At 47.4% G+C, this 17966-nt stretch overlaps 3 protein-coding genes across 14 annotated transcripts in view; 1 reads left to right on the forward strand and 2 right to left on the reverse strand.

The window, feature by feature from the left end:
- Window positions 1–12083, reverse strand: part of LOC116851785 (histone acetyltransferase KAT6B-like) — a 25097-nt gene extending 13014 nt beyond the window's left edge. For 2 of the 3 annotated variants that reach the window (XM_032831568.1, XM_032831566.1), the window contains exons 1-2: window positions 11306–12083; window positions 3273–4038 (exon numbers count right to left, since the gene is read on the reverse strand). In XM_032831568.1, the coding sequence (XP_032687459.1) occupies window positions 3273–3815 (543 nt within the window). In that variant the 5' untranslated portion in view covers window positions 3816–4038; window positions 11306–12083. Of the gene's footprint in view, window positions 1–3272; window positions 4039–6821; window positions 7147–11305 lie in introns of all 3 variants that reach the window. The other variant, XM_032831567.1, reaches the window with a different exon arrangement.
- LOC116851788 lies at window positions 12083–13470 on the forward strand. Its single transcript, XM_032831581.1, has 2 exons — window positions 12083–12562; window positions 12676–13470. Exons 1-2 carry the CDS (start codon window positions 12091–12093, stop codon window positions 13179–13181), a joined length of 978 nt encoding a protein of 325 aa, XP_032687472.1. The 5' UTR covers window positions 12083–12090; the 3' UTR covers window positions 13182–13470.
- A 138-nt stretch (window positions 13471–13608) lies between these two features.
- Window positions 13609–17966, reverse strand: part of LOC116851786 (adenosine kinase 2-like) — a 22139-nt gene continuing 17781 nt past the window's right edge. For 7 of the 10 annotated variants that reach the window (XM_032831573.1, XM_032831572.1, XM_032831575.1 and 4 more), the window contains 4 exons: window positions 14775–14982; window positions 14390–14665; window positions 13882–14293; window positions 13609–13799 (listed from right to left, as the gene is read on the reverse strand). In XM_032831573.1, the coding sequence (XP_032687464.1) occupies window positions 13672–13799; window positions 13882–14293; window positions 14390–14665; window positions 14775–14982 (1024 nt within the window). In that variant the 3' untranslated portion in view covers window positions 13609–13671. The other 3 variants (XM_032831577.1, XM_032831578.1, XM_032831576.1) reach the window with 3 other exon arrangements.

Raw genomic sequence — 17966 nt, forward strand, 5'->3', positions numbered from 1 at the left:
TATATATATATATATATATATATATATATATATATATATATATATATATATATATATATATATATATATATATACAGGATTGGGGAAATTATTTTTTAAAAGTAACTAGTTACAGTTCCCTTTGCTGAAAATGTAACTAGTTACAAGTTACTAGCTATGAAAAGTAACTCGTTATAATTATAGTTACTCAAAAAGTAACGAGTCGTTTAAATTACTTTCTTGAAATGATTATTGTAAATCTTACATTTACAAAAATTTTACATTTTAAACTTTACTAAAATGTAAAAATTGAATTTTATAATTAATATCTATCACATTAATTAGTCAATCCATTTAACAAATTTCAAATCTGTAGTTAATATAATAAAGATAGCACAGAGAATTTAAAGAGAAATTTCAATCGTATGGCATTAATTCTGAGTTCATTTTTTAATGCAAAAAGAATTCTTTTCACTGAACTAAACTCTGAAGAATTCTTTTTGCATCTGAAAATAAACTCAAAATTGATGACATACGACTGGATTCTTTTTTAATTCTCTCTGCTATTTTGGTTATTAAATTAATATACGATTACTATATAATTTTAATTTTATTTTACGTTCCTCAAGTAACTATTAAAGTAACTGTTAAAAAAGTTACAAGTTACTAAAAATAAGTAACTAAGTTAAATTACAGTTACAGGTGGGAAAAAAGTAACTAAGTTACAGTTACCGAAAAAATATAACTGTAATTTCGTTATAACATATAACTGTAATTTCGTTATAAGTAACGAGTTACTTCCCAACCCTGGCAATGAGAGTATATTTTACTCCACAAAAATTCAAATAAATTTTTATAGTCTTCTTATGTTGAAATATTTTTCTTCAATTTTCAAATATTACATATTGTATTAGGTTGACGTAAAAGGTTGAGTTTGTCAAGAGACAAAATAGGAAACGAAATTATTCAATTTCGAAGGATTAACAGTATTTACGAATAAAATGAGAAAAGCACTGACTCAGTGTTATTTTAGACATCTAACGAAGACTCGCTACTTTCCATAGTCAAACTTCCTGTGAGAATTTAATGGAAGAATGCACTTTTGCATGAACCTAATAACAAGCATGAGTCATGTGACGTAGTATAAGCAATACTGTGCCTCGTTCAAAGTGGAAGATGCTAAATTACAAAGAGAAAGCTCAAGATATGCGCGCGATTTGCCTCCGTTTCTCGCACCGACAGCGACCTGTTGCGCGATTGGTCGACTCGCTGTATCGCACCTTTATGCGTGTACCCGTGAATGCTTCACGCGCCAACATTATCCGTTAATTTCATTCCGCCTCGAAGTTGCGAGGCCGCAACACTTGGAGAGAACAAGTCAGCGTGACTTCGAGCAGAATTCTCCGATATCGTAAATGCTGCGAATGCCGATACAGCGAATCGCTAAATCCATGTCTCGATCGCGAGACAATAGACTATGCGAGTTTCAAGCCAACCGTAGCTACTTCAACTTTGGGATTTTAGATCGTTAATCGTAAGATCGTAAATAAGCCTCTTAGATCGTATTTAAGAATTTAACTAGTTCAAATGGAGACTATCGAGGCTTGACGACTCTAATTGTCTTTCCTCATTTGAAGAATGAGATAAGTAAAAGAGACATCTGAGACACGCTTGTAACGTCTCCGTGCCAAACTAATTTGCGCGGACGTGAAGCTGATTTCCTAAACATTGTTACGTAACGTGTGTGTTTCTCATTCAGCAAAACCATCTCGGTCTTCAGATAATTTTTATATCGTGGCGACCAGTTCTCTTTAACGGGTGGTAAACGACATTCCATTTCACCGGGTTAGTTAAAGGTTCGCATAATACTTCCACCTCATGGAAGGCATTTAATCCGCGTTAACGCAACGACTTCATTTCCGCCCATGCAGCCGGCAGCGAGGCGGCTCGCTTGTCGCGGACATTGCAATCGACCGGCGTTGCAACGCGCTTGCCTATGTAATTTTCAAAATGGTTGGGTGCCCGTAAAACACCGCGCGGGTGGTAAAGGTGGAGGTGGAGGCGCCGGTGGTGGTGGTGGTGGTGGTGGTGGTGGTGATGATGGTGATCGATCCGCTAGCTTCTCGCGATTAGTAGCGGATAACGAGGTGTGTCGTTCAGGAAAAGCGCGGGAAAATAAACTGCACCGAAATCTGCGGGGCGGATGTATGTTTGTATGTGTGAAGCATCGTTCGCCGACCGGGTGTTCGGGTACCACCTGATGCGCTACGAACGGGACGATTGGCGGTCGCGCGTCGGCGCGTCGCTGCGTTTTCGCGATTTTTCGCGCTCGTCGGGGACGCACAGGCGGAAAGACAGCGATTCCGCGGTGGAGCAGGAGGAGGAGGAGGAGGAGGAGGAGGATCAATAAGAGAGAAGCGATGTACAAACTAGTCGCCGGAAGTCAGCCGGCGAGATAGCCTATCGTCCCGAGCTTCTCTCTCTCTCTTTGCTTCTCCTCCTCCTCCTCTTTCGTTCTCCCTGCCCCTTTGTCCCCTATCGTCGTCCCACTCCAGCGACCGCCACACAACCGACGTCCCCCAAGTTCGCTGGAACGTGGCCACTACTACTGCGCGCGACCCGGCGCGATATTTTCCGGCTTGAAGGCTTGTTCTCGTACGCGCGTGAGCGCAAGCGACGACGCGTGACCGAAGCGACGCGTAATACAAGGTGACGGTGGCGGCGGCGATACAGGAGAATATTCTTCGTCAAATTAATTTCGCAGCCGTTCGCACCATTCGGTTTACGCGGCACGCCCGGGTTCAAGGTCGTGAGAAGAGACGCTCACGTCAAGTGTCGCTCCAGCAAGATGGCGAGGCTGAAAACGTAAGACGAAACGTAAACCAAGAGCCAAATAAGGAGAGAGAGAGAGAGAGAGAGAGAGAGAGAGAGAGAGAGAGAGAGAGAGAGAGAGTGGTTCACAAGTTTACATTTACTCCCTCTTCACCAACAAGAATAAAAGCTGAATTCGGAGTTCCACGAACTTTCTGCGCTATTTCAATACGTCAGAGCTGCAGTGGTAGTCCTGGTATCGAAATTTCTAGTGATTCTGCGAGATCGCGTGTCGATCAATTCCGCTGGAAGGTAGCTCTTTATCTTTCGACGTCGCAGAGAAGAAACATAAAGCGCTGCACGAAGTGCGAGGTAATCAGACGCGGATCTCTGTCGGTAATCCTGCGACGGGTCGCGCTTTTCCCAGAGCAGTAGTGAGTCATCATCGGCACGACTCACTTTAGCGAGTTTAAATGACTCACCTTGGGCACGGGCGGCTCCGGCGGCGTATGAGCGCTATCGTTGTACTTCTTGAGGTGCGGCGGTCGGTCGGATTGCCGGAACAGTCTTCCCTCTTGAAGCACGAGACCCCGTTCGACCGCGCGCTTCGCAGACAGCCTGAGTGCAGCTCTAAGGTCGCCATCGACATCTTCCTCAACAGTGTGGCTCTGTCTGATGAATTTCTCGATGCTCTTGAGACTAGAACCCTCGCGTTCGCCGAGCTCGCGCACGGCCTTACTCAAGACCTTGCTGAGGTCCACGGACTTGGTGACTCTGAGCGGCCTTGACTGCAACACGCACGGGTCCTTGTACGAGGACTGTCCCTTATTAAATATTTTGAGCACGTCGCCACGCTTCACGGCGATTTCCAGGTGTTCGGCGATCTCCTCCTCGTGATAGTTGTGGTGCTGGCGTATCGCGTGGCATATCCGCTCCACGCTTGGCCGTTGCTTCTGAGTACGTATCTTCCGTATCGCATCGAGAAACCAACCCGACCAAGTGTCGGTCGTCTCCGGGTCGTCCATCGTGTCCCCCGTCCTCCGTGGCCGAGCCGCGGACGACGCGACAGCGTCGACGAAGTCACGGCTAGTGCCCTCCTCTCTTCACCGGGTAAACGTCACGTTCACCGACCGCGACGTTTACATCCTGCTTCTCTCGCGATTCCGAAGCCTGGCTTCGAGAAATCCTCGCCCTCGCTTGCGTTGTCGCTGCCGTCTCTCCTCTTTCGCGCCGGCTATTGCGCTGACCCTGAAATCAGAACAGACGGGGTTGCAGAGGTCGTGTGTGGGAGTATTCGTACGAGTTTCGGCCACTCTACGTTCTTAGCGGCACTAAGCGATTTCCCTTCGATACCCACGATGCCAGATAATATCTGACATTTACTGACTTTCGAGCACAGATAGCCACGCCAGACTACCGCTACACGTGTTGTGTACAGGCTGTCGAATTACCCACTACCGTTTTTACCGCGAGGGATAGTTCTTTCTACAAAGTTGTACTTCGAATAAAGCAGACATCTAACATTTGGCGGGAGAGAAAAGAGAACAGAAATAATGTAAGTTTCTTAAGACAGTACAGCTAAAACTTCTACATTTCTTTAAATAAAGTGAAAACAAGTGAAAATACTGCCACAAGCAGAATGTAGGACGTTTCATTCAGGCTTAGAGTGTCTTCTTATCCCGTGTGAGAGAGAGTGTTTCAATCGATTAAAGTAAATTCATTGCAGCAATAATGAACACGTGAGAATCACTCTTCAATTTCGAGTGAGAATATCCACTCGACGATTTAGAGTGGAAAATTCACTCTGTATGAATGAAAACTTGCTCGAATGACTTGGCTGTCGCTCTGTACTGTTCGAGTGGAGTTACACTTGAGGAAATTTAAAGAGAGGAGGACAGGAATTTCAAGCAACATCTCTTCTAGGCGCGCCACGAGACAGAAGGTTTGCGCGACTCGACCGCGCGATAAAATTCCAGATGTTGCGATTGACTGCGTTATGCACGTGATCGACGTGATCCCGGCTAAATTGAATCTTCCGCAGGTGATGACGACGTATAAAACACGTCAATTGAGATGCCCCGAGGCAACAGCCCGGCTTCGTAAACCGCGCGATTCCTTTCCACTACTTGGACGTTACATGACTCTCTTAGAAGTGAATTTTACAAAATGACTCGGTGTTACTCGTGTATCCCGAATACTCTTCGATTCCCGTTCGACCCACCATTATCGCGGCTAAACGATCATCCTCGCGTGCCCGCGGCGACGGAATCCAAGAACTCACGCGGCCAATTCATGCCCCCTTCGCCTCCTCCCTCCTCTTGCGAGGAGGTCCCGGATTTATTCGCCCGCGTCTTTGTTCGCCGCTCGCACAACGCACACGCTACAACACACAGATTCGATTCTTACGCTCGGGTCACGCGATTTTCGACTCGGCCGTAAACGATCGTCCGGTTTTCCCCGTGAGCGATGAACTTTCTCCTGCGCGCGCGAGCCCGAGCGATACCACACACACACACACACGTGCGCGTGTGCATGCATGCGTGCGTATATGCGTGCGCGAGCGCATGAGGCAAATATTTAAAATCACTGTGCAGCGGGGGATTGCGCAACGCGAAACGACTTACAGGCTGCACGCGGCTCATTAAATCGGTCGCGTAGACGATGTGTGTGAGCGCACGCGACGCGGCCGGCGGTGATGAGATTTAGGATCGCGAGATATGAGGAGTAAGAATGGTACGGAGAGTACAGTACATATATCAATAGGGGCCTGGCCGAGGTATAAACGTCCGCCGCGCGCGTTACCGCCACGACGACGGACGGCTGAACGGGTCGTCTTCCAGTCACCGCTCCCATCCGCGCGGATCTTTGAACTTGCGGTAGAATGTCTACTCTCGGCGAGAAATGTCGTAACGGGTCGTCACTTGTGCGCACGTGAGCTCTTGCGATAGAGACCGTTCTTGAACCGTTAATCGGAGGATTCGTGCACCAACTGCGTATCAGGTGAATTCCGAAGCTTCTTCCCATCGGCGCCGCGCGAGTGTTGGTGCGAACGGGGCTGCTCTCGAGTGGAGACACGTCGACGAATTAAACGCGTGGTTTGCTACTGGAAAAAGGAGACTTCTGAACGCCGGCCTAATGGTATTTCCCCGGAGAGATATTCGATAATAACGGTCCTCCAATATATTTTATTGTAATACCGGTTTCCCGATTTTTCATGAGAAACCACTTATCGTGCTTCCCGTGGAAAAGTCCAGCTTGCTAATCGAGGTTTACTTTCGAGATCTGAACGACCACGTTCAACAACGTCCACGATTAACCGCTGAACTTTGGCCGAGAAAAATAGCGTCTCGACGAGAAGTACCGGCGAAGAGATGCACGACGAAAAACCGGCTGGGTTTTGTTTTACTCTCTCGGCGTTCTCGCTCTCTCTTTCTCTCTCTACCGCGCGCGCGCGCGACTGCCGTGGTCGTGGTCGAAGCGTGAGAAACAATGCGCGGTATCGGGCCGCGTGGCCTAAACGCTCCCGATGGCAACGTATACACGTTTATTTCACGTTCCACACGAAGCACACGAAGCGCAATTCTCAGGTAAGCTATGGGCTATTCGAGAGACTTCGATCGCCGCCATCGTCGCTCGGAGGTAGGTCACGAATCACACTGTTAACAGAGAGAAGACAAAGCTAAGCAGGTCAGCTCGCTTTGTTGTGCACGACACATTCTTGCCATTTTGCGTATCTCCTGCCTACGTGTCTCACAATCACCCACGAGAGTCACGCGAAAAAAAAAAACGCGCCCAGCAGTTACGGGATCGTAGCACAAATTGAAGAGCAGATCCTAGCATTCGTCTCACAGCCAGATCGCATGAATTACGAGTCACACGTGTTCGTGTTGGCTGAACACCACGTGGCGGAATGAACATGAGAATTTCGACACAGAAACACTTGTCGCATGATCCCGCACACGAGGAAAATACGGAGGGCTGGAGAAGATCAATTATCGCGAGAATAAACGGCGACGACGGTGAAGATGTACCTTGTGATACGAGTTGACCTAGGCCAGTGATAATAAATATGCCGGCGCCTTGAGTGCCAGCGCACGCCGAAGAGGCAGGAAAAAAGAGACTGCGCAGCGCCCAGTTAAACCGGCTTCTCGTTCTAAACCCTCGCCACCGTATTTTCGCACCACGTGTTCATTCTATTCTGGAAAGCAAGCGCTGCTCATGCTTCTGTTATAGAGGACGTACTAGGCGGCTTCCCGCCAAATCTCCGCCGGCAGTCCGGAATGTTCTTCAATGGTTCACTCTCAATACACTGCGAAAAGCCTTATTCGTTTCTACAACGACTATTTTCTCTCGCAGCTGGAAATATCGAGAAGTATTTAACAATAGTCTTAACATTCTATGCACAATACCTGGCAACAGGTAATAGGAACAGGGAATAGGAGTTCGGATTAGTTAGTTATTTCTATTCCCTGTTTTTATTGGTTAATGCCTATTCCTATTACCTGTTACTTAGCATTCTGCAAGGGCCTTAAGCCAGCGACACAAGATGCTTGTTTTCGTGCTGAATGGAAATATTTTGTTCTGATTAGTGCATTTTTATCCATCTTCAGAAATACACCAATCAGAACAGAGTATTTTTCTATCCAGCAAACAATTCATGAAAACAAGCAAGTATGCCGCTGGCTTTAAATGCATCAATGAGTGCGTAAAGAAATAAATTCTCGTTCAATGCAATGGCTTTTCCATTCTTGGGACATTAAGAGGACGACAACCTTCGAAAGAGGTATGAGGAAATAAATTTATGCCAAATATAAACTTGAAAAACACCGCGATTGAGATGAAATTTGCTTATTATAGAATACATCTTGCAGAATCACGTGCGCTTCTTATGGTATCGCATCGCATATATTGGTGCAGAACCTTTTGTAGTACGCTCGATTGCTACGTGATATTATATTATACCATGGAAAAAAGAAGGAGAGAGAGAAGGAGAGAGAGAGAGAGAGAGAGAGAGAGAGAGAGAGAGAGCGCAGTTATGCGATGCATATAATTATCACCGGAAGAATGACGCGACGTGATGCAATCAATTCGACGACGCACTCACAACAGTTCGCTTTGCTCCAAGGCTCCATTGCGCCGCTGACGTCGATTAGCGTGCGTCTCAATTATCTCAATCTCTCTCTCTTGCTACTCCATCTACTTTAAGATGGAGCTGTTGAGAAAGAAACAAACGAAAGAAAGATGGAATTGTCAAATAAAAAAGAGGAAGATCAAGGAGCTGTTGAAATTTAACCAAGATCGATCATAGCAACGTCGATTAGCGCTAATTCGCTTCTTAAAACGAGCATCCCATCGCCGTTCATAACTCCTGAGAGCTCGGTTCTGTTTATTTTGCGCATTAGGGTCTAATTCGGAAGATTGTGAAACTCGTTTCACCAACGACTTCAAACGTCGATTAAACCTTAACCTGAGTTAGATTTGTCTAAAGACGGTTTAAACTCAAGTTAAGTTCCAGCTTAACCGCCGTTACGTTAAGACGTGTTCGAACACGTTCAGATCTGTGACTTTTTGGAAAACGTACCTTTTGGTATTTCGGTGAAAGAGCCGTAAAGAAAGATCTGAATCCAAGTAAAATAACCAGAAATGAGACGACTAAACTCAGGTTAAGACTCAATCGACGTTGATGGAACCGGGCATAAGGCGTAATTGAGAGGAGAGCGTGAAGGCGGCCGAAGAATCGGAAAGCTTTCAATCATAGGACAGCGAGGCCAGAGAGCAGAGGGGTTAAAAACGCGTGTCAAGTCGAGAGAAAGAGAAATGCGATCCTCTTCCTCGTCGTTGTCGTCGTCGTCGCGCGTTGCGCGCGCGAAACGTCAATGGGACGGCTCGCTCGTTTATCGTCGCCGTTTTATCGTAGCTTCAATGAGAGAGATACCATAGTACTCGCGTCTTTACTACGCGCCGCGACTTCAACACTCCATTGACGGGGTGGCGCGCGCTCGTGCGGTTTTTTCAGCTCGGGGAAAGAGATTACCGGCGACCGCGAGGGATAACGTTTGATGTTGGTCGCTCTGACAGATGCCCGAAGCTTTGCAGAGCTGTAGTGACGTAGCAGCGTGCAAAAACACACGCGCCCCTCAAACATCACGACACTTACGACGACAAGGGTGACAATATTTTCGTTCCAACTGACGTCACAACAAACGACACCGGCAATTCAGCGTGTCTTCTCTCCGCGGGAGATCCTTGCACGGATATCGTCTCAATCGATTGACAGACAAGCACTTCATGCTTGGTGTCCATTCGAATTTCGACGCGTGATTGTAATCTGTAGCATCACTCGCGACGAAGAGAACGCGATAGCCGCGACATACAGTGCGTTTCTCCACCTGTGTATACTCTCCCGCACTTCCGTATTGTTCGCGAATTGAGCCCCAAATTGATTAAATCGCACCGCTGTGAACCCTCGAACGCAGCTTGCTGAAACGAAATTTCGCTGAATGATTTTTTAGACTACAATTGTGGCGCGCGCGAACAGCTAAGGAATGCTTTCTGGAACGTTCCGACCGAGGCTCTGTGTTTTCGCGGGAAACGTCAAATACCTTAGCGATTACTTCGGAAAGCATCTTTCGCATGAACTCGACGCGGTGACTGTCGCATGACTGTCGCGCTCCGTTTCGAGCGAAACCCCGAGCAGAAGAGCGATCAGGACTCGCAGAAACCCCGGGCAGAGAGTCGAGTGATCATGAGTCAAGGATTGATCGCTACGAAGACAAGAAAGGACAATGAGAAAGAGAGTGACGCGGAGGAGAAGGAAGGAGGCCACGAGAACGGCCGGACAAGCAGCGGACGTGCTTTTGCTCTCCTACACGGGCGTGCGCGCGCGCGCGTATGTGTGTGTTTCTCCGCTCGCTATCTTATTAGGCGAAATGAAATACCGGCTGAACGAACACGTCCGTCTATTTGTCCGCCGTTCGTCCGCTTAAAGATGACGATGGGGCCGAGGGCGAAGAGAGGCCGCCGGCTGCGCGTGTTTGTCGGAGCCCCTCTCACCCAGCGAACGAGCGTGTGAGCGAGTGAACGATCGTATGAGCGAGCGAGCAAGCGAGCGAGCGAGCGACGACGACCGACCGACCGACCGAGAGGACGCGACAAGAGCGGAGAGAGAAAGAGAGAGAGAGAGAGAGAGAGAGAGAGAGAGAGAGAGAGAGAGAGAACGGAGCGAGCGAGCAGCTGCCGCTGTCGCCGTCGCTACCGAGGAACGGTTTGTTGGAACGACCCTAAACTGCTGTTGCTCCGCTTGCCCGTCGCTCGGCGAAGCGTGCACGCGCGAGGAACGTGCGTTGCCGTCGTTGTCGTAATGCGCTCGTCGGCTCGCCTCGGTCACTCCGAGGTGACGCGAACAGAGGGAAAGAGATGAACGGAGAAAGAAAGAGAGAGCGAGCGAACGAGCGAGAGGCAATGGGAAAGGGAGAGCAGAGGAGGAGGGAAAACGAATAACGAACGATCGATCGGCCGTGGCGACCTGCGAATTTGGCGCGCGACGAGAAACCGTCGTCACGACGAAGGCTATAATCACGATGGATCGTCGTTGTCGTCATCGTCGTCGTCTTCGTTGCCGTCGGCGCGAGGTGTCGGCGGCCGCGATCCCGACGGGTAGCCATTTTGAGCGGATATTCTCGCGCGGGCAGCACGGCGAGCGCTCCGTGAACGCCCTATAATTGAGCATCGACGCGCGGACGACGTCGCGCGGTCCGAACACCGCCGTCGGCTGCGCCGTCGACGCATCCAGCGGCACGACGAGCGCGCGACGGCCGTCGCCACGTACGTGACGAGCTGCCGCTGACGGCACGGTCGCGTGGCAGGCGAACGGAGCATTTTACGGCGCGATGAACGGGCGGGAGACGTCCGAGGCACACTCGTCGTCGCCGTCGGTGCGAGATCTACGTCGGAGCGGACGACGAGACGACGACGAGGCGCGCGGGATCGTCGCGACCCGAGCGACGGGCAGCCATCTTGGCAGCAGACACACGGCTGCTTCTCGAACGTTTCGCTGGCTTCCTCCGTTCGCCCGTGCGGGCGTTTAAACCACGCACGGCAACGACGGCGTCGTCGTCGTCGTCGTGCCCGCGTCGTGGAGACACGCGTCCTCGTGGCATCCACTACACAACTCCTCTCTCTTTCCTGCGTGTATCGTCGTCGCATAACTCTCGCCGTACGTATGCGCCTGGTGAAAAAACGGCGAGGAAACGTTACACCGTCAACGCTATTGCACCGCGTATAGGAATCTCCGTCTTTTTCTCTTTCTTTCCCTCCCTCTCTCTCTCTCGCTCTCACTCGCTCGCACGCACGTCCGCACGCTCGTTCGCTCGCTCTCTCGCGCCGCTGGCCGAAGAGCGGGCGGACAACACCGCTCGGACCCCGTATGCGTCGGGCAACGACGACGACGGCCGATCCTCGCGTGGTTTTTATACCGCGGCGAGCCTACACGATGATGCCCGTGCGGGCCTGTTACCTGGTCGCAACGGCTCCATCGACAGGTAAATCCACAAGCACGACGGTGGCACGTATCACCGGCTATCAACGACACACGGAACGCGTAATCACGATCACCAATTATCTCGCGCGACAACGGCGTCACATTTCACACAAATCAACAAAGGTTACCCACTTGACAAAGATGGCGGACGGCGCGCGGGGGTTACACACTACGCGCACGCGGTGGGGAGCGCACTGCGCAGCTCGCCGCGCGCTCTCCGGCACACGGCGGCGGAAGTACGAAGCACGGGATAGCCGTAGAGCGGCACGCGTTCCCTTCGACCAATCCCGGCCCCGGTCTGCGCCTCACTAACACACTAACGCGCTCTCTCGGCCGGTCACACGTGCGTCGCGCTGATGGCGTGTCTCCGCCGTAGTGCGCATGTGTGACGGAACGAGTGTGCGTTACGTATCTGCATGCATATGCGCGCGCGTATGCACATAAACATGCTGCACATTGCAATATGTATATATATGTACGTACGTACATTCTTTGCGCGATATGCGCGTGCGCACTCGTGTACACTCATTCCCCGCACGGTTTGAACACTTGTTTGCCGATGCATTTCGAGCGCGCCCGACGTCCAATAAGAAAACATATCACCTGAGAATCACTCGAAAACAAATTCTCCAATTGGACGTCCGCTAGCTTCCGCATGCGCCAAGAGAGAAGTGTCCAAATCGTTCTGCAAATGAGTGTACCCGCATACGTTTATGAGTATCCGCGAGAGTGCGCGCGCGCGCGTGTGTGCATGTAAATACATGACACGTTGGCGTGCGCGCGATCAGCCACATACGTGTAGTGATACGTCGCGACCGCGCGAGATACGAATTTATGCTCACACGTATACACAAGTACCTGTCCTCCCGTGCATGGGTGTGTTGTGTGCGTGTGCGCATGTGTGTGAAAGAGAGAGAGAAAGAACGTACGCCCGTGGCACGGCGATTTGCTGTACGGCGCGACGAAGAAAGCGAAGAACGAGGCCGATCGCGCGCGGCAGCGAGAAGATGCAACGGCCGCGGCACGCACGCGGCGAGCCCGGCTCGAGAGACTATGGCCGACCACCTCGCGTTCGCTTTAATCGTTCTCCCATTTGGGCTGACGAGTCGCGCGCCGACGGATGCCACGCAGCGCAACTGGGAGATCCTTGTCAACGAGGAGAGTCGGCAGGACCGTATCATTCGTCCCCATTAGCGAATCCCTGGATTTCTCTTTTTCAGTGGCATTTTTCTCGTACTTGTCTCTTGGACGCACGTTTGTTTTACTTAAAATTGTGAGATAGTTTAAACATACACGAGACGTAGAAAAACAAAAGCTGCAAATAAGAAAAAACGTGAAATTTACAGATTTTGCAGACACACAGACGATTCGTTTTTCGTCGTTTCAACAAGTCGATTTTTTGTTGCGAAAGAGGCAGACGGAAAATGACATTTGCGATGGTGCAAATGATCGATTATCATTCGAGTTATTTAACAGAAAAATGATCTACATTGTGCGACAAAGATGGTGCCGGTCGAATTTCATACGACACTGCCCCGCAGTGAACGGAGTGCATGCAAAACGCGCGGTATGTCCTATGCAATTCCGTAATGAGATTATCGATTTTTTTAAGAATTGCCATCTCTCTCTCTCTCCCTCCCTCTCTCTCGCTCGCTCGCTCTCTTGCGCGCGCGTCCGTCCATCCTTCGTCTCTTCGTCTGTTTCCATAGCTCGATATGTCTCTGTCCTGCTCGAAACTCCGCAGCCTCGCCGTATATATACATCGCGCACGCGTGCCGTGTCTCGCATAATTGAATACGCTATACTCCCGTGCGCGATATCATACGGCCGGTGGTCGTGTACGCGAAGCTAACCAGCAAATTCTCGGTAATATCTACATACCCGGTGATTGTATTGATTTTCCCTCGACAGTATGTAAATTAGCGTGCCGCGATGTAAGTGCGCGTGTGAGCGAAATTCTGCGCAGTTTATGCTCTCAAGTGGGTAGTCCGCGATACAAATTGTATCTACATGCAAATAAAAATCTTGGTTGACCATCACAGACTTGACTTCTCGCTAATATAATCCCCTAAATTACTTTGTAAGATAATACACGTGGAATAAACTGCGGTTTGAAATTACACAAAATTAAAATAGCTCTTTCTCTCTATTAAATCAATGGTTGAACTTCGTTTAATTTAGGGGAATATATATACATAAATTTTTTAGAAAATATATTTTTTATACCTATAATTGCTTTACGCACGTGAAATATAGATTTGATACAAAAAGTCGAAAGATCGAGGTAAAAAAAGATTAAGCCTTTTATTAAGTACTCATTATTGCTAGCAAATTGGCGTAGATCAAGACTGGAAATTCGGCTTTCCCTCGTAAGTACATCCGGACATCTGAACGATCTCCGTGGCTGCCCAAATGCCGCACTTTATGCACGTATCTATACTTTTACCTTGTACGAATTGTGCGAGGAAACCTGAAATGATTATCGTGTTTAATGATCTTATAAATTCGTGCCGCGTGCAAACGTCAAAGAGGAAAATATTCCAGGTGCTCACCACCAACGAAAGCGTCGCCAGCACCATTGGTATCCACAACCTTTTCCTCTGGCAGTTTCGCAACGGGATACTCCGTCACCGTGCCGTCTTTGGCTACGAGCACTGGCTCGCAGCCTTGTGTTATGATGATGATTCGTTTTCTCTTGTCATTGATTTTCTCCATCTCCGATATCTTCAATGCGATCTGCTTCCTGTCTGTGCAATCAGCAAAATTATTCACCTTTGCGAACGTGTCCGCTTCAGTTTCATTGCCAAATAATATGTCTACATAAGGTAGAGCGTCTAACATGGGTTTTTGGAAGAAGTCGCATAGAAACGGAGCACTGAGATTCATCATGAATATTTTGTCGTTGTCGTACGCGTGTTTGGCTACCGTTTGTATGGAGCTCGGACTGACCGTCAAAAAAAATCCCTGAAATGAATAATACAAGATTTTGTAACATAGCATACAATTACTTCATAATTATATCTTTTGCTCTTACAATTATCAAAGAAAATCTGTACTCACTGATATATAAATGTATCTTGCAGTTTCTATGAGACGCTTGTTTTCTGGCTTTTCAATGTGTGACTGTGAGAAGCAATTTGCTGCTGCCAAATTAGCACATAGAGAACGTTCTTTCCCTGTAATGAGAACTGCACATGTTCCAGTTGGTTCCTCCTCAACATACTGATACCGAACATTCAAACCAGCCTGTTTAGCTTTGTCCTCCAAAATCTTGGAATACTTGTCCTTGCCGACACAGCCCATGTAAGTGGCAACATTTGGTTTCTGCAGTAGCCACTGTAAGATATAGGTTTTAATTACTCACTGCTGCTCATGACGTTAATGCTGGTGTTTCCAAAGTATTAATTTGTTTCTTAAATAATGATTTTGCATAAATGAAATTTACTTGTGCCACTCTCATAGTATTCTGTACAGATCCTCCCGCAATAAAGTCAGCTTTGTACAATCTAACCATTTCCTCGTACAGGGGTTTGTGCTTGTCCTCAGCCAAAATAGCGTTGTTGGACTTTAGATCATACTTTTTTAAAAATTCAGTATCTACAGTTGCTGAGATATCAAGTAGAGGGTTTCCCATGCCCAATAGTAGTCCTTCCCTGAAATGATAAGCAGTTTCAATAAGTAAAGATCTGGCAAATGTGTAAAATTTTATTTATAACATCTACAACAATTTTATCTGTCACAATTATAAATAATTGTAATTGGCGATATATTGCTGTATTTTTGTAAAATTACAGAAAAAAAACATTATTTTATATACACGATTCTATCATTCTTTCTTTCTTTTCTATCATTCTTCTTTCATTTTCTTAGTGTAGATTCCCTGATAGGAACGACCACGTGGCGACTGATAGATTAGAAAGTACCGAATACGTTGACATATTTTTAAATTAGCGCACTGAACTTTGCGATTCAGCCGTATCTTAATGCGAATCGACCCTGACAATTACATAACCTGAAACTGCATCTCTCCTCACGTGAAGCGGTCGTGAATTTCGTACACAGTATCGCGTCGATATTGCAATTATACAATTAGCTACATTTTCAAAAGAAGAACGCTTTGTTATTAAGCGTCTATCATTTTCGCAAAATATAGGCCAATTTTCATCGCTCGTTTTCCCACAGCATCCACGCGTACATAACCTTCAGAACACGATAGCTCGACATAACCTCCAAAAGGAATGTCGTCTGCTCTTCTAAGTCGCGCGATCGAGGACCGACCACGCGAAAAGGAAGAAACAAGGAAATTAATTATAACGAAATTATAACGAGGGAAGTATTTCTTACTTACCGTAAGTCTTTTGCCATTTGTGCGCGATATTTATGTTCTCATGCAACTTGCGAAGGAACCAAGATTCTGCTACAACGGCGCGTTACAAATGACTATGCTTATTGAAGAGGCTTTTGTGCCGCGCTGGGATGAGACCAATTTCCTCCAATCGCATCGACTACATGCGGTCGTTAAAAAAAAAAATACCCGCCTACTTAACCTCTGACCGATGTTATCGTTACGGTTTATCGTGGCGGTTTGCACTTATCACCAAGAACGAGAGAGGGGGAGGGAGAGACCTTTAACACAGTACTTTGCATAAGATTACGACTTAAGGCTCTTGGTCTCACATTGTCTATTTCTTTTAACTGACGTCAGAAGCGAGAAAATGTATGCTAAAAATTCTTGCAAAATACATTAAAATAAAAATATATATCCATAAAATAACACTTGCAATCGATTAAACAAATTTGTAAGATATTCTATGCATTCCCCTTTTGCTTTAATAATCAATAATTTCCATTTTACGATACTCGCGCTAATACTCAATTTGCGACACTTTGTGTCACTATCGCGAAAGATTATTTTTGCTGGTGACGTATGCAAATATGCACGATTCGTATTTCAAGCGAACACGTGTTGTTTCAAAGATAATTCTTTTTTTTTTTTTTATATTCTTTCGTCACTTCCTGTATTCAAAACATCGTAAGTATTACGCGTCTACGTTCGGAGAAAGGATAGGAAGAAACTGATAAATACATCAGACGGAATTAAGCAACTCTAGCGATTTCAACAACAACTACTCGAAAGCGGCTAAATCCTCAATTAGTTTGTGAAAACGAGTATCTAAGTTTCCTATCTGGAATGCAGCATGACGAAATACCAGCATGTATGAAAATAGATATTGCATTTGAACGTGAATAATGTTACTTAATAGACTACATTGATGTCTAAGTAAAACAGTTAATGGATTCCCGTAGAGTCAAGATCTTTATTGTTCGATTACATGCTGAGCTTTTTAGCTATCAGGCTTCCCGCGGCTCCATGTCGTCAAATGAGCCATTCCGCAATGCATGTTTCACGCACGTGGGATCTACTTACGGCTTCACCCGACTCTTCGCGATCGAACGACACGCGACAAGGCTCCTTGTTCTCGGGACTGCTTGCTCGCTCTCTCTCTCTCTCTCTCTCTCTTACCTGCGAGAATAATCCTACTTACCGTCACGTGCTTCTATCTAGAGAACGGTGTCAAGTTCAAAGGCAATTATACTAATGAGAGAACCGCTCGGAGGTATTCGATAATGTAAACTGAAATTCAGCGATATGCGCGAGGGCGACGATCAGAAACCGACGCAACTTCGGCGAGTACCACTACCGATGTCGATAAGCAAAAAATCTCGTGCAATCGCAGCGTCTGGATCTGTAGATTCCATTGGGTTTCGTAGTGGTTTCAAAGCCCCCGCGCAAACGGCAAGAGCGAAAGAACGAGCGAAGACGCACGACGTCTTGATGCAATCCGCGTTTCGTTATAGTCGCGATTGAGATTCAGTCTCCGAGGATGATCGACGGGGGATCATTACGGATGGCGCGACGAAGGGGAAATTATTCGTTTTCTTTACGATACCTTCGTGCTCCCGCCGAGTTGTGAGAGAGACACACGCACACGCACACAATGAAAGAGAGAGCGACTTTAGAGAATCCATTCTATCGAGTTTTTAGAAGGCAGGGGGATTCGGCGGTTGCGTGTGTAAAGCACGTCGCAGCGCACACGTGGTCACTCGCAGTTTTGTCCGGCGCACTCTATACAAGAAGAGAGGACGACTTTTCCCCAAAGGCCTGGGAAGCCGGCGCCGCTTCTCTCCTGAGAAAGAAAACATGGTTTTCGTTGAGAGGCGGTTTCGTACGGGGTACAAACGGTGTGCAAACACGCATACGGAGGACAAACGAGAATCAACGAGTCAACCACGAAAGTGCGACGCGTTCTTCCTTCCTTTTTTCCTCTACTTATTTACTACTTATTTACTTATCTACTTTCTTTTTCTCTTTTATTATTTTATTGTCCGTTTCTTTCGTTCTTTTTTCTATCTCGTTTGCGCGACACCGAGGGAAGCTGTACAGGATGTGAGGACTTGGGGCCCCTTCGGATGCGACACACGGTAACGCGCAACCCCGTCAGTCTTTTTATTCGAGCGCTTACTCTATACGAGACATACATACATACATACATACATACATACATACATACATATATATGTGTGTGTGTGTGTGTATGTATATACACATGTATATATATATATATATATATATATA

This window comes from Odontomachus brunneus, unplaced genomic scaffold, assembly GCF_010583005.1.
Source record: "Odontomachus brunneus isolate Ranch 3 - 2012 unplaced genomic scaffold, Obru_v1 Obru_scaffold_191, whole genome shotgun sequence".
Lineage (NCBI taxonomy): Eukaryota > Metazoa > Arthropoda > Insecta > Hymenoptera > Formicidae > Odontomachus > Odontomachus brunneus.